Source organism: Rhinatrema bivittatum, chromosome 9, assembly GCF_901001135.1.
Source record: "Rhinatrema bivittatum chromosome 9, aRhiBiv1.1, whole genome shotgun sequence".
NCBI lineage: Eukaryota > Metazoa > Chordata > Amphibia > Gymnophiona > Rhinatrematidae > Rhinatrema > Rhinatrema bivittatum.
This window is the reverse complement of record NC_042623.1, coordinates 144,673,577-144,689,902: the sequence shown is the minus strand read 5'-3', so window position 1 is coordinate 144,689,902 and position 16,326 is coordinate 144,673,577. Positions and strand designations below refer to the sequence as shown.

General features: G+C 40.5%; 1 protein-coding gene across 3 annotated transcripts in view; it reads right to left on the bottom strand.

Annotated features, from left to right (window-relative positions):
* The window catches only part of PXYLP1 (2-phosphoxylose phosphatase 1), a 211,805-nt gene that overhangs the window by 166,062 nt on the left and 29,417 nt on the right, over positions 1-16,326 (bottom strand). For all 3 annotated transcript variants that reach the window (XM_029616194.1, XM_029616195.1, XM_029616193.1), the window contains exon 2: positions 13,776-13,907. In XM_029616194.1, coding sequence (XP_029472054.1) covers positions 13,776-13,854 — 79 coding nt within the window. In that variant the 5' untranslated portion in view covers positions 13,855-13,907. The remainder of the gene's footprint in view (positions 1-13,775; positions 13,908-16,326) is intronic.

The following is a 16,326-nucleotide window of genomic DNA, read 5'->3' as shown; positions in this document are numbered from 1 at the left end:
CAAACGCATCCAGGAACTTCTAATTTTTTCCTGGGGGAATGGATGAATGAGGTTTGGAGTGTCTGGCCCTCTTCTGGGCTGACTCTACAACCACTGAGTGATGATCTAATTGAGTTCTTGGGAAATCAGGGGCTGACTGAACTAAGTAGGTGGCATCTGCTTTTCAGTTAACAGGTGCCATCGAGCCAGGGTGCTCCCAGTTTCTCTTCAAAAGGATGTCATGAATAGGGATGGACATGGTTTCCTTTGGAGCATCAAGAAATTGTAGAAGCTCTAGCATCTGGTATCTAGAGTCTTCTTCTATCTGAAGCTGGAATGGGACTGTTTCAGACATCTCCTTTACAAAATTAATAAAGGGCAGGTCCTCTGGAGGAGAACGCTTCCTTTCATCAGGAGGGGAGGGCTGGGAAGTTAGATCATCAGAATCCTAGGACGAATCGTCGGTCCAAGGATTATAAGGGTCATCACCAGCTCCCAAATGGTCATCAGAAGGAAGTAACGGGGTTATTCCTGAAGACCCTGGCCTAGGAATTGATGGTCCCGAAGGAGGAATCAAAGGCATCAATGGAGGCATCGAGGGCATCGATGGCGGCATTGACAAAGGCACCGATGGAATCTGTGACATCGATGGATGTGGCAGTGGCGGCACTCCCGATGGTGGAATGAAGAGCGGTGTTTCTTCATCTTCCTCCGATGACAAGGGAATTGGCGAGGAAGGAGTCTGGTCCCTCGGTTCCACCGGTGGAAGAGCACCGATTAACTTGTCCATTCTAGCCAATAGCGGTGCCAGCGCCATAGGTATCGGATCGGGTACCGGAGGAGGAACCGGTACCGATGGAAATTGGAAGCCCTGGAGTGCTTTGCTGATGGCCTCTTGGATCATCCGATCCAATTTCTCACAGAAACCTAGGGCATGAATACCTGGTTCTGGAGTGGGAGGTAGCACTGGCGCAGCCGGAGGGTCCCACCAGTGAAGGTGGAATCGCGGAACCTGGCACCTCTCCAGGTGGGGAACGCCTCGGTGTTCCAGAGACAGAAGAGGACGAAGCCTTTTTTTTCTATGGGGCTTCTTTGTTGGAGGCTCAGACGACATCGATGTCAAGGGTTTACCAGTATCGATGGCCTGAGCTTTACGATGAAGGTGTCGATGTTTTTCTCGATGTTCCCCCAGGTGTTTTTCCAGAGAAGGAACAGAGGGGGGGGGGGGGGGTCGACACCAATGGAGTCGTTGAAGCCGGTCGGATAGCAGCGGATTCCCGGTGCTGGCGCGACGTAGATGGCATTGGGTCAGACGACGTCTAAGCTATCGATGGAGTCGGGGTTTTTGGCCGAAAGAGAAGACCCATCTTATCGAGTCGAGCCTTGCGAACTTTTGGTGTCATTTGAGCACATTTGGTGCAAGTAAGGACATCGTGGCCGGACCACAAGCACATCACACAGACCATGTGAGGGTCAGTGATGGACATTGTTCTAGTGCAGTCGGGACACGGACAGAAACCCGATGCCATGGCTTCGCCAAAATTTAGTTGCGGTGCGGTCAAAGGCCGGTAGGCCCCAAGGGAAAAACTCGACAGGAATTGACCACAAACGGGCAAAAAAAACTTCCCGTTCAACCGCGGACCAAAGAAATCGATAAGGGGATCCCTGTGGGGTAAAATGTTTTGAAATTTTTTTAACAAAGTTCCGTGAGGAAAATTCCTGTCAGGAAGAGCTCCTTAACCCACATGGCTACTGCTGCGCAGAAAAAAGAAGACTGAAGAGGGACCCCTGCTGGCTGCAGGGTTGATGCTATGCTGGGCATGCCTAGTAGGTGCCAGTCAAAGTTCTGGAAACTTTGACAAAAGTGTTCTGTGACTGGGTTCCATCCTGATGATGTCACCCATATGTCCTATGAGAATAAATGTTTTCTCAAGTTTGATTTCTAACTGGTCTTCTGAATTACTTAATTTATTCCCTTGTTTTTGTAATATGATTCATGAATTACATTAAAGATCAACACAATTTATTTCAAGGAAGGGCTATTAATAATACATTTTATTTTAATAACTGTCTACATTTCCCACAATAACAGTAATACTCCATAAATATGATCTGCATTCAAACTCCAGTTATTAAAAAAAAATGAAGAGGCATAAACAATAGTCCACTGTTCCAAGAAGTTATGAAAATAAATGAACATATCTACACATTGTGCTTCTTACATACTTCTAAGTACCCATTGCTTTCCATTGTTAGACAGGATAGAGGCTAGATATATGGATACCAGTTTTGACAACCTTTATGATCTGATGTAGAACATTTTATAACAAGATTAAATGAATGCCATTAATGAAAGTACTTATGATTTATAAAATGCACAAAATAATGATTTTATTTTTTATATATATTTCTTAACAATTTTGCGTAAATTTAGTATTTAATACTGAAGTCCACCGTATATGCAATACATATTAATAACAATAAAATCAAAGTTAAGAATATTTACCTAAAAGTAGAACGAGCAAGAGCATGACTTCTGATCGAAAGGATAGCAAGACTACCAAAATTTCTTATGTCCTCAGAAATGAATTCTAAGCACACAGGACAGAAACACCCATACTGCATATTTTAACTTTGCAAAGAATTCTTAATTACTTTGCTTTTAGAAGACAGAAGTCTCTTTTATTCCTATAAACACACACCAGGCAATTCAAACATACACTGGAAAAAGGCATTACTGCACTCAAATATGCCAACCCAAAACCAAATATTAGCACAAGGTTATATCATATCCTGCTTCTTGGGAGAGAATGTAGGTATTAACAGATCGATAGTCATGTTATGTAAACATAACTGAACTCCTCTTTTTGATTGCAACAAATCTCAAAGGATTTTGAGAGCCCTCTAAATCCCTTATTTCTATAATAAGGATTTAAATAATTGGCTCCAGTTAATATAAGTACAATAAAAAAAACTATGTGCCCCTTCAAAAATTCTGGTGACTTTAAATAGCAGTTTTTGGGTAATGGCAGCTTAAACTTGATTATTAGTTATGTTCTTGCTTTGCTGTTTTATTTTGTATGCTTATTGCATTTTAACATGCTTATTGTATTTTATACTCTAATTTTGTGCAAGTTTCTGAAATTGCATATTCTGGATGTATAATAAGCTGCTCTGGATAGCTTTTTCAGATGAAAAAGCAAGTTTGCTTATTATAAATGGAATTCTCTATAAACAGCAGGATAAATTTGTTATGACACATGGGTGATGCCATCTGACGCTGTCAAATGGACATATCAACCTAGCTTAATAAAGTTTTACTACTGAACATGTGCAGGAGTTCCCATGCATGCACTGCCTCGTTAGCCCCTTAGTCTTTTGCACATCTTAGCTTTAGCTGAGTAGTTGACTCTCCAGGAAGGCATGTGGGTATTAAGCATGGATAATACATCCTACTGTCTACAGAGAATCCCATTTACAGTAAGACTTGTTTTCTCCTTCGTCAAACAGGCTGAATTAGCCATAAAATGTGTAGAGTACCAAGCGGGGATTGAGTATCAGAACACTTAGGGGTGGATTTTTACAGGGTTACACGCATAACCCTTTAAAACCTGCTCCTGCGCGCCGAGCCTATTTTGCATAGGCCCAGAGACGCGCGCAACCCCCGGGTCGTGCATATGTCCCGGGGCTTGGAAAAAAGATGCGGGGTGGTCCGGGGGCTACTCTTTTTAACATTTATTTGGCTCCACTTTGCTCAGTTCTATAACATCTTGACATTTCTTTGTGTTATGACGAAAATATAATTTTTTTCCAGTCTCTTCAACTATGGAATCCGCTTTTCAAAAATGATCCTTCTGTTTGTTTCAGATCAGAAAGTGGTTGTCAGCTAATAGACTAGTCTTGAATATTGATAAAACTGATACTGTACATCCATCTCATGTCCCACCAATCAGTAATCCTACAAATTTCAGGGAAGAGCCCTGTGGGGACTCACCACGATAAGCGTGGTCTCAGCTAAGACAGACAGTTAATAATGATATTTTATTAGACTGGAACATAGATGGGAATAAAGACACAGTCCAGAGTAGTAATGTGGTTCACTGATGATCCCTGGTAGTGGCCCGCGGAGCGGGATACGCCAGGGAACTCCTCCTCCCACGAACACTTCTCAGGGATAGATCCGATAGTGGCCCACAGCGCGGGGTACATTGAGAATCAACACAGATGAAAGTAACGAAGTGCAGGAGGTCAGTAGAGCAGAGTAGATGGAATTATTTACTCCAAAGTGCAGAAGCAGGAATGCTGAGGTGAGCAAGGTAATGGCCCAAGGCACGGGGTACACCGGAGATTCCGTCAGCAAAATAGTAGCTAAAGAGTAGCGTACTCACAAGGCTGAACAAGACTGAGTCCCAATCTGAGTAGATGGTTTCTCCAGGCAGGAAGGTCCTCCAAGGAGCGGATAGCCAGAACACGACAAGGCCCCCGAAGAGCGGGTACCTAAAGCGTTCAAGGTCCAGAGAGCAGGAACAAGTTCAGAGTAGCGAATAGCGAAGTATCTCCGATCGGAGTGGAATTCAGCTAACTCGTAGGAAGCAAAGTCCGAATAGCTTAAATACACTGGTGGGTGGCGTCATTCGGAGGGGACGTCCGTGAGGTTCCCGCCATGACGTGTTTAAGAGAGGCCTGGAGCGCGCGTGCCCTAGGTAATCCCTGATTCAAGATGGCCAACAGGATCGTCCACACTGTCCCAGGGACGCCGGGGAAGGCGGAATTTGCAGACAGAGACTGCCAATCTTCCAAGAGTAGCTGGTGCAGGAAAAAAAAAAAAAAAAAGAGGTGAGCATCAGAGGTCGCAGCCGACTGCGACTGACAGGCGCAACAGTGATGCATATAAGGAAAAATAACCCATGCTATAGTTACACAATGTTAGGTTCCATATTAGGAGCTACCACCCAAGAAAGAGATCTAGTGGATAACACATTGAAATAGTCGGTTCAGTGTGCTGCGGTAGTCAAAAAAGCAAACAGAATGTTGGGATTTATTAGAAAGGGAATGGTGAATAAAACGGAAAATGTCATAATGCCTCTGTATCGCTCCATGGTGAACCCGCACCTTGAATACTGTGTACAATTCTGGTCGCCCCATATTAAAAAAGATATAGTTGCGATAGAGAAGGTACAGAGAAGGGCAACCAAAATGATAAAGGAATGGAACAGTTCCCCTATGAGGAAAGACTAAAGAGGTTAGGACTTTCTAGCTTGGAGAAGAGACGGCTGAGGGGGAATATGATAGAGGTGTTTAAAATCATGAGAGATCTAGAATGGGTTAATGTGAATCACTAGATTGTGAAGTAAGTCTTAAAAAATGGATTAATAACATAGTTAGAGAAGGATATTTTAATTTGAATATTTTAAAAGCGAGTTAAACATCTTTTATATCCCAATGATTTTAGGACGGTTTTACAAGCTCTGATTTTCATGAAATTAGACTATTGTAACACTCTTCTTCTGGGCCTTCCTGTTAGCACCACAAGACCATTACAGCTCTTGCAGAACTCTGCCGCTAGGTTATTGACTAATACATAGAAATTTGAGCACATCACTCCCGTGCTGAAAGAGCTTCATTGGCTCCCTATTGGATAAAGATCACAGCACAAAGCACTTTCATCTATACTAATAAACGAAGCTTGACCGACGTGCCGCAAATGCGCAGTAGAGACCAGCTCTACCGCGCATGTGCGGGCGAGCACGTCGGTCTGAGCCAGCGTCAGAAAAAAAGAAAACACAATGGCGGTGTCCAGTGGCAGCGGCGGCGGTGTTGGGTGGCAGCGTCCGGTGGTAGCGGCGGCGGGTGGCAGCGGCATCCAGCGGCGGCGGCGGCGTTGGGTGGTGGCGGCGTCCGGTGGTAGCTGCGGCGGCGGGAGGCAGCGGCAGCGTCCGGTGGTAGCGGCGTCCAGCGGCGGCGGCGTTGGGTGGCGGTGGTGTCCGGTGGCGGCGGGTGGCAGCGAGGGAGGAGAGAGAGAAGGAGGGACTGACAGAGAGAGAGAGGGACTGAGTGAGAGGGGAGGAGAGAGGAGGGAGTGGGACTGAGTGAGAGGGAGAGAGGGAGGGAGTGGGACGGAAGGAGAGGGGGGACTGAGTGAGGGGAGGGAAATAGAGGGAGAGGGGGAGGGAGTGGGACTGAGGGAGAGTGAGTGGGACTGAGAGAAGGAGGGAGGGAGGGAGGGAGTGGGACTGAGGGAGAGTGAGAGGGAGGGAGAGAGGGGGGAGGGAGGGACTGAGTGGGAGGAGTGGGTGAGAGGGAGGGGAGGTAGGGGGTGGAGGGGAGAGAGAATGAGGGAGGGAGGGAGTGGGACTGAGGGAGAGTGAGAGGGAGGGAGAGAGGGGGAGGGAGGGACTGAGTGGGAGGAGAGGGAGGAGTGGGAGGAGTGGGTGAGAGGGAGGGAGGTAGGGGGTGGAGGGGAGGGAGAATGAGGGGGAGGTGAGAGACAGAGGGATGTAGCCCGTTTTAACGGGCTTAACGGCTTGTTAATACATAAATCTCTACAATGAGAAGGTTGTTTGGCTCAACGCAGCACTACATTTTCACATACCAGCATGAGTAACCAGATCCGCTAATACTGGGTTACTACCGATCCTGACATTGAAACCTGCACATATGAACTTGGTTCAAGAGAGAGCATTATCCATTGCCGGACCCAATTTATGGAACACCTTATCACCATACTTGAGGATGGAAACTAATCTCAAAGTTTTTAAGAAAGGAGTCAAAACATGGCTTTTTAACCAAGCTTTTAACAACAATGATTGACTCTGTTTGTATTTATTTCTTTTATTGTATAGATTTAAGATGTATTTTGAAATATAGTTTTAGTCTTATTTTAGCTTTTAAATGAAATGGATATGTTTTAGATTTTATTTTTGTTTTAAATGCAAATGTGTTAATTATCATTTGCCGTATGATGTAAACTGACGTGATATGTTTTTACATGAATGCCGGTATATAAAAATCACTAAATAAAATAAATAAATTTTATATGGTCTTAAGAATATTTTTGAGAGGTATTGTGTAAAATTGTAAACCTTTCTTTGCAAGAAGGCATAATGCCTGATGGCCTGAAGCATCCTTTTGTATACCCATTTCTTGAGAAAATCGATCTTTAATTTTATAGTTTTTCAAGTTTTAGGACCATCTCCAATTTTTGTTCCATCAGAAAAGTTATTGAAAAGGCAAAACTAGTCCAGATGACCATCAAATTTTGAGTCCTTATCAGTGTGATTTTAGTAAACATCAAAATACAGAAACATGTCTAGCCTTTTTATTTGACGTGCTTTTAAAAGCAACTGGTTGGGGCGGGTCAGTTATTCTAATCCTGCTTAACATCTTGTCTCCCTTTGACACTATTAGTCCTCCTAAATCGGTTGTCATATTTTGGTGTTGGTGAACAGTCTTTCAGTGGTTTCTCTAACTTCTTCTAGGCTGCCAGCAGCAAATTAACATCATAAGAAATGCCATATTGGGTCAGACCAATGGTCCATCAATCCCAGAATCCTATTTCCAACAGTGGCCAATCCAAGTCACAAATACCTGGCAAGTACCCAAATATTAGACAGATCACAAGCTACAATTGCTGATTAATTACCGTAATAAAAGGCGTAATTTTTAAAATAAAGGTTGGGGGGGGGGAGGCCGGAGGGAACAGAGGATGGCTGCGCGCCGACCCTGTATTTTATAACATGCTACCCCTTAGTGTGTGTCACACCACATTCATTCACATTCACAAAATCCATACATAATATAAAAACAGCAGATTACATATAATAGCCTGAAATATAATAATTTCTTCAATCAGAAGAAACTTTTTGCACTTCTAAGTTGTAAACATGGATGCTTAAATGGAACCTATGTAAACAGTATATACACAATAAATTCACAGTGTATGCAATGGTTCCAATCACAGTATACCCAAGAGTTCCAATATATAAGCAATAAATTGGGATGTATGCTGTTTCTTCAAGAATTCAGTGAATCTGTAACACAACTTTCTCAACTGTGAATAATCCCTTCACACGACAACTCTGGTGAAACTAAAACACAGTTTTCTAGACCCAACAAAGGCCTTTGTTTCACCCATATATAGTGCTTTCTCAGGGGATATTAATTTGTGAATTCTGTATCCAAACACCAGTTCTGAATAGTTCATTAGCTTTTTGTCGACTTATTTTAAAGAATATTCCAATAAACTGCCATTTTAATCATTATTGTTAGATCTTGCTCTGTTCCAGATAAAGAAAACCTTCATTGTCTAAGCCCACAAACATGCCATCTCCTATTAAATACCTGACTTTTTTAATTATAAGTAATTGTAAACATTTTTTTAAAAATGTCAGGTATTTAATAGGAATATATCTTGTAACAATTCATGAGCAAGCATGAACAGTCATTATGCAAAAGCTGAAAAATAATTACTAGAATTTTGAACTGAGTTCTCCACTGAAAAGGAAGTCTGAGGTTGTACAGAACTAGCATAATATGATCAATATGCTCCCCCCACCCCCACCGTCCAAATTCTAGACATGATTTTGTAGTAGCTGTAGAGCTCTTGTATAACATTTAGGAAGGCTCAACTATAAACTGTTGCAATAGTCCATTTGCTTGAAAAGCAGGGATTGCAGTACAGACTGAAATAACTTTGGTCAACAACTGCCATAATAGCAATAAGAACACGCCATACTGGGTCAGACCAAGGGTCCATCAAGCCTAGCATCCTGTTTCCAACAGTGGCCAATCCAGGCCATAAGAACCTGGCAAGTACCCAAAAACTAAGTCTAATCCATGCTACTGTTGTTAGTAATAGCAGTGGCTATTTTCTAAGTCAACTTAATTAATAGCAGGTAATGGACTTCTCCTCCAAGAACTTATCCAATCCTTTTTTAAACACAGCTATACTAACTGCACTAACCACATCTTCTGGCAACAAATTCCAGAGTTTGTGCATTGAGTGAAAAAGAACTTTCTCTGATTAGTTTTAAATGTGCCACATGCTAACTTCATGGAGTGCCCCCTAGTCTATTATCCAAAAGAGTAAATACTGTTATCCCCAGATCTCTAACATCAAAAGTGATAGAGTATGTTTTTGCAGCTTCCAAATTTTTTAGTTCTTTCAATGGACTTAATTTTGGGCAGATATATAAAATTTCACTTTTTCTTTGTCATTAAGCATTAAATTCATTTCATATAAAACTTTTTTTAATCGCACCTAAATAAATATCCCAGATTTTTAAAGTGGAAATAATAGAGTTTTCAATAGGAATTAAAATCTGCACTTCGTTAGCATAGATAAAATAAATAAGATTAAGTCCAGATAAAAGCTTGCATAGTGGGAACATATAAATATTAAAAGGCGTAGCAGAAAGTGAAGATCCTTGAGGTACACCATAGGGAAGATTAAAAAGATCTTATTCAGCATTGTTTATCCTAATTTTGAATGACCTATTTTCCAGATAGGATTTAAACAGCAGAGAGTAATTTCTTGTAAGCCTATTTCCTTCAGTCTATCTAGTAAGGCTGAATGATTTACTGTGTCAAATGCTGAAGAGATGGCCAGCATCATCAAAAAGTAAGTTTGTCCATTATCCGTTCCTCTCAGACTGGTATCATATAAACGCAACTAATAAGGTTTCTGTGCTATAGTATCTTCTGAATTCATGTTGAGAAGGGAAAAGAAGATTGCTTGAGTCTAGATGTTCTGAAAGTTGATTATTCACAACTTTTTCAAGTCCAACTTTTTTAAAATCCAAAAAGGACAGTCATCCATAAGAGAGCCGAAGACTTTACCTTCTTCATAATCTCAATGACTTCCACTTTAGAAACAGGTTGAAACTCCTCTCAGCTACAAGAACTCGAACTGTCTGTGTGGTAACTCAGATCTCAGGTATGCTAACAAGATCCAGTACTTTATTACCACAGAAGTCAACAAATACTAGAGGTCCTAGCAGATTTGCATAAACCATTAACAATAGAAAATAAGTGGCATGTTTAGAAAGGACTGAATCTTTGTCTGAAAGTAACCCTCCTTCTGGGCCACAAAATAATTGGTCCTTGCCTGTATTTGGTCAGCTTTATGCTGATCGTTTAGGAATTTGTCCAATGCCTTTTCGCCTGGTGCATTAGATGCTTTTTCTTCATCAGTTCTCTGTTAAACCAGAGTACCCACGGATATACCCACTGTTATGACATTGTCACTGAGTGGGACAACTTTCTGTACCACCTCAGCAAGGGCCATGGACAAAGGAGTCAACCAAGGCTAAGGCAGTGGTATAATTTAAGTTGGGCTGAGCCCTCTGCCATTCATCAGTAAATCATATCAGTTATATACCTCACCTTTACACTATCTTCTCATTAAGTAAAGAAGCCCTGCTATACCCCCCCTCCCTTGCAATACTACAGCAAAAATTAAAAGTACATAAATAATGATCTGACCAGGATAAAAGTTCTACATGCAGGGCTGAGATTAAAGACTTGTATTTAACATGGTCTCAGGAATTAAAAAGGTCTAAGGTATGGCCTGCACGGTGGGCGGAGACAGGTATTATCTGTGCTATACTCAATGCAGAAAGAGTCAACAATAAACCTGGGCCATTGTATTGGCCAGAATCTACATGAATGTACTATGCAGAGATATCATCCAATTATATAAGCACCTGATTCTAATTAACCAATTAATTGTGCTAATAAAACTAGGGTTTTACATACACATTGATTCTGAATTAGTCTTACTGTTCCTACTTTGTATATTATAGCTCACCTGTTTACCATGCTAGGCAGGTAAAATACATAATAAATTAGACAATACCAAAAAGTCAGCACAAACTCTGCTCTTGTCATTACATTACGCTCAACAGATACAGAAGAATTCGTCTGGGTTGATAGGGGCCTTGATCTTGGACTATTATCGAAAATCAACAGATTAAGGGCCATATGATTGCTGAGAAACCAAGGACCATGCTGGTAAGAATCCTTGTTTAATCAGTTACATTCCAACTAGAACACTGCATTCTGCTAAAGAAACCCATTTTATATTGTCTGTCTAAATACGATTATCTAGATAAAAGGAATGAGTTTTTTTTGTTGGTTTTTTTTTTTTTTTTTAAATATGTGCAGCCCCAAATTTATCAAATTTACTCCCAACTGAGGTCAGATTAGAAAATAATCTTGTAGCATTTAGAAAGTTGATTAAAAAATGTTGTTTCTTACACAGGCTTTTATTGATTGATTTGGATTTTTTTTTTTAATCTTCTAAATAGATATCTGGCACTAAGGGCCTTTTAGATTACTGGTGTGTAGTTGTGTCTCTATGGACCTTTTAGTTCCCTGTTTGTTTTTAATAACTTATGTATATGCCCAATTTTGTAAATTTATTTTATATTTACCTGATTTTTACTTATTTTAATTTTACAATTTTATATAGTTTTTGTTTTTAATTTGTATTATATTTATCCATTTTAAGATATTTAATTAGATTTGTTTTTATAGCTGTTTCCTGTTTTGTTCACATTCATCGAATATGCAAGTTATAAATATGAATCAATAAATAAAAACAGGCATATCCAGCATTGCTCTCTGCTTCAACGGCATAGCTCTCTGCCGTTGAAGCAGAGAGCAATGCTGGATATGCGTGGAGTATTAGTTTTTCTTCTCCCCTGCCATTGTAGCAGAGAGCTATGCTGGATATGCATTGAAAGTGAAGTATGCCTTGAAAGTCACATTAACTATCATCTAATATTGAAATGCCTAATAATTGGTAATTGAATAAGCCTAATAATTGGTAATACCTATAGCCCATGAACCCATCCCTGTTTTTTTGTTTTTTTCTTTTTTTAATTTGGAGATGGCAGCCCTCCATCCTTCCGCTCCGTGAAGGTGGAACACCAACCACTGGCATCCCGCTTCGTGAATGCCTCTGTGGCTACTGCCGCTCCGTGCAGTGTTTTGCTGCCTCCTCTTTATATGCTTCCTCTAGACCTGATGGATCCACAGTGTTTATCCCACGCCCCCCTTTGAAGTCCTTCGCAGTTTTGGACTTCACCACTTCCTCTGGAAGGGCATTCCAGGCATCCACCACTCTCTCCGTGAAGAAATACTTCCTGACATTGGTTCTTAGTCTTCCTCCTTGGAGCCTCAGCTCGTGACCTCTGGTTCTGCTGATTTTTTTCTGACGGAAAAGGTTTGTCGTTGTCTTTGGATCATTAAAGTTTTTCAAGTATCTGAAAGTCTGAATCATATCACCCCTGCTCCTCCTTTCCTCCAGGGTGTACATATTTAGATTCTTCAATCTCTCCTCGTACGACATCCGATGAAGACCCTCCACCTTTCTGGTTGCCCTTCTCTGCACCGCTTCAATCTTGTCTCTGTCTCTTTGTAGATACGGTCTCCAGAACTGAACACAGTACTCCAGGTGAGGCCTCACCAAGGACCTGTACAAGGGGATAATCACTTCCCTTTTCTTACTCGATATTCCTCTCTCTATGCAGCCTAGCATTCTTCTGGCTTTTGCTATCGCCTTGTCGCATTGTTTCGCAGACTTCATATCATTAGACACTATTAACCCAAGGTCTCTCTCCTGCTCCGTGCACATCAGCCTTTCCCCCCCCATCGAATATAGTTCATTAGGATTTCCACTCCCCATATGCATGACTTTGCACTTCTTAGCATTGAATCTCAGCTGCCATATCTTCGACCACTCTTCCAGTTTCCTTAAATCCCGTCTCATTCTCTCCACTCCTTCCAGCGTGTCCACTCTGTTGCAGATCTTAGTGTTGTCCGCAAAAAGACAAATCTTACCTTCTAACCCATCCGCAATGTCGCTCACAAAGATATTGAACAGGACCGGTCCCAACACCGATCCTTGCGGTACACCACTTAAAACCGCTCTCTCTCTTCAGAGAAAGTTCCATTTACCATCACACATTGTCTTCTGTCCGTCAACCAGTTTGCAATCTAGGTCACCACCTCGGCACTCACTCCTAAGCTTCTCGTTTTATTCACCAGTCTCCTATGCGGAACCGTATCAAAAGCTTTGCTGAAATCTAAGTAGATGACATTGAGTGCTCTTCCTCGATCCAATTCCTTGGTTACCCAGTCAAAAAAGTCAATCAGATTTGTCTGACAGGATCTTCCCCTGGTGAATCCATGCTGCCTCAGGTCCAGTAATTCTCCGGACTGTAGATAGTTCACTATTCTCTCTTGAAATACACACCTGTCCTTGTTTTTGTATTTTACATAAGATTCAAAGAACAAATACTCGATACATTTTGAAAAATTCAATTTCTCTCAGCAACATGAAGACAGGATCTTATACAAATAATTTGAAAGAAAAACAAAGATTTTATGAAAGGGTCAATAGCACTATAGAGCTTCCTAAAAGAAGCACTGTCATACTATACTATATGTATACCCTGGCTACTCATGAAGCCCAAAGTATCTCATTTATCAGTGACAGAATCCCACAAATTATGACAAAAAAAAAACCCTTGAAAAAAATCAAATCTGATGTTGATTTTCTCTCTGTATACTCTCTTTCTGTTATAAAATGTCACAATTTTTATTTACTTATTTATTTTCACTCATAAAACCACATACTTGATGAACAGTGCCACTGATGATTGCAGGCAACACACCTGCAATCATATTAGTTTTAATTTTCATTTTTTTCTCCATAGAACAGTGTAATACCTCCTCCCACTGTCAACACACACACACACACACACAAACACACACAAGTGTGATGTACTTACAGAACTGAAGACTTAGGCTCAAGAAGGCTAACAGGGCAGCCAAGGCCAACAAAAACAAAAATCTGTTACGGAAAAGCATTATTTTCTTCTCTACTTTCTCTTCATGGTTCCATCTTCAAATGTGAACATTTCCTAAAAACAAAATAAATTAAAACAAAATATTAAAAACAAAGGACATATATAAGAGCATAAGAAATAAGTTGCCATACTGGGTCACACCGAGGGTCCATCAAGTCCAGCATCCTGTTTCCAAAAGTGGCCAATCCAGGTTACAAGGATCTGGAAAATACCCAGACATTAAGTAGATCCCATGCTACTAATGCCAGTAATAGCAGTGGCTATTCCCTAAATTGACTTATCCAAACCTTTTTTAAACCCAGATACACTAAATTACCCTAACCACATCCTCTGGCAACAAATTCCTGAGCTTAATTGGGCACAGAGTGAAAAATATTTTTCTACAATTTGTTTTAAATTTGCTACTTGCTAACTTCATGGAGTACTCCCTAATCTTATTATCTGAAAAAGTAAATAAGATATTCATATTTACCCGTTCTAGTCCTCTCATGATTTTATATATCTCTCTATTATATTCCCCTCAGCTGTCTCTTCTCCAAGCTTAACAGCCTTAACCTCATTAGCCCTTCCTCATTGGGGAGCCATTCCATCCCCTTTAACATTTTGGTCACCCTTTCTCTGTACCTTCTCTAGTGCAACTATATCTCTTTTGAGATGCGGTGACCAGAATTGTACACAATACTCAAGTTTCAGTCTTCACCATGGAACGATATAGAGACATTATGACACTTTCCATTTTATTAACCATTCCCTTCCTAATAATTCCTAACATTCTGTTTGCTTTTTTGACCACTGCAGCACACTGAGCCAACGATTTCAATGTATTATCCACTATGACGCCTAGATCTTTTTCCTGGGTGGTAGCTTCTAATATGGAACCTAACATCATGTAACTACAGCATGGGTTATTTTTTCCTATATGCATCACTTTGCACTTGTCCACATTAAATTTAATCTGCAATTTGGATGCCCAATTTTCCAGTCTCACAAGGTCATCCTCCAATTTATCACAAACCGCAGATGATTTAACTACTCTCAATAATTTTGTGTCATCTGTAAATTTGATCACCTCACTCATTGTATCCTTTTCCAGATCATTTATAAATATTAAAATGCACCAGTCCAAGTACAGATCCCTGAAGCACACCACTGTTCATCTCTTTCCACTGAGAAAATTGGCCATTTAATCCTATTCTATGTTTCCTGTCTTTTAACCAATTTGCAATCCATGAAAGGACAGCGCCTCCCATCCCATGAATTTTAGTTTTCTTAGAAGCCTCTCATGAGGGACTTTGTCAAAGGCCTTCTGAAAATCCAAATATACTATATCTACTGGTTTACTTTTATCCATGTTTAGTAACCCTTCTAAAAAAAAATATAGATTTGTGAGGCAAAACATCCCTTAGATGACTCCATGATAGCTGTGTCCATTAAACCATGTTTTTCTATATGTTCTGTGATTTTGATCTTTAGAATAGTTTCCACTATTTTTCCAGGCACTAAACTCAGGCCTACCAGTCTATAGTTTCCCAGATCTCCCCTAGAGCCCTTTTTAAATACTGGGGTTATGTTGGCCACTCTCCAGTTTTCAGGTATAATAGATGATTTTAATGATAAGTTACAAATATTTACTTATAGATCTGAAATTCAGTTTTTGAGTTTTTAGAACCCTGAGGTTCATACCATCCAGTCCAAGTGATTTGCTACTCTTTAGTCTGTCAATCTGGCCTACTATATCTTCCAGGTTCACCGTGATTTGGTTCAGTTCATTCGAATCATCACCCCTGAAAACCGTCTCTGGAACCGGTATCTCAACATCCTCATTATTAAACACAGAAGAAAATAATTCAATCAGCCTTTCCGCGATGACCTTATCTTCCCTAAGAGCCCCTTTAACCTCTCAATCATCTAATGGTCCAACAGATTCCCTCGCAGGTTTCCTGCTTCAGATATATTTTTTAAAGTTTTTATTATGAGTTTTTACTTGAATGGCCAACATCATTTCAACTTCTTTCTTAGCCTGTCTTATCAATGTTTTACACTCAGCTATTTTCTTCTGATGTATTCTTTCAATTTCTGAAGGATGTTTTTGTTTTTTTAAGCTAAAATAGCCTCTTTCACTTCACCTTTTAACCATGCCAGTAATGGTTTGGCCTTCCTTCCACTTTTAATGCATGGAATACATCTAGATTGCGCTTCTAAGATGGTATTTTTAAACAATGTCCTCGCCTGTTGGAAATTTAACCTTTGCAACTACTACACCTTTGAGGTTTTCCTATTTTCCTCATTTTATCAAAGTTCCCCTTTTGAAAATTTAGTGTTAGAGTTATAGATTTTACATGTTGTCCCTCTTTCAGTCACTAGTTTAAATGTGATCATGTTATGATTACTATTGCCAAGTTCCCCCACCACCATTAACTCACCAAATCCTGCGTTCCACTAAGAATTAGGTCTAAAATAACTCCCTCTCTCA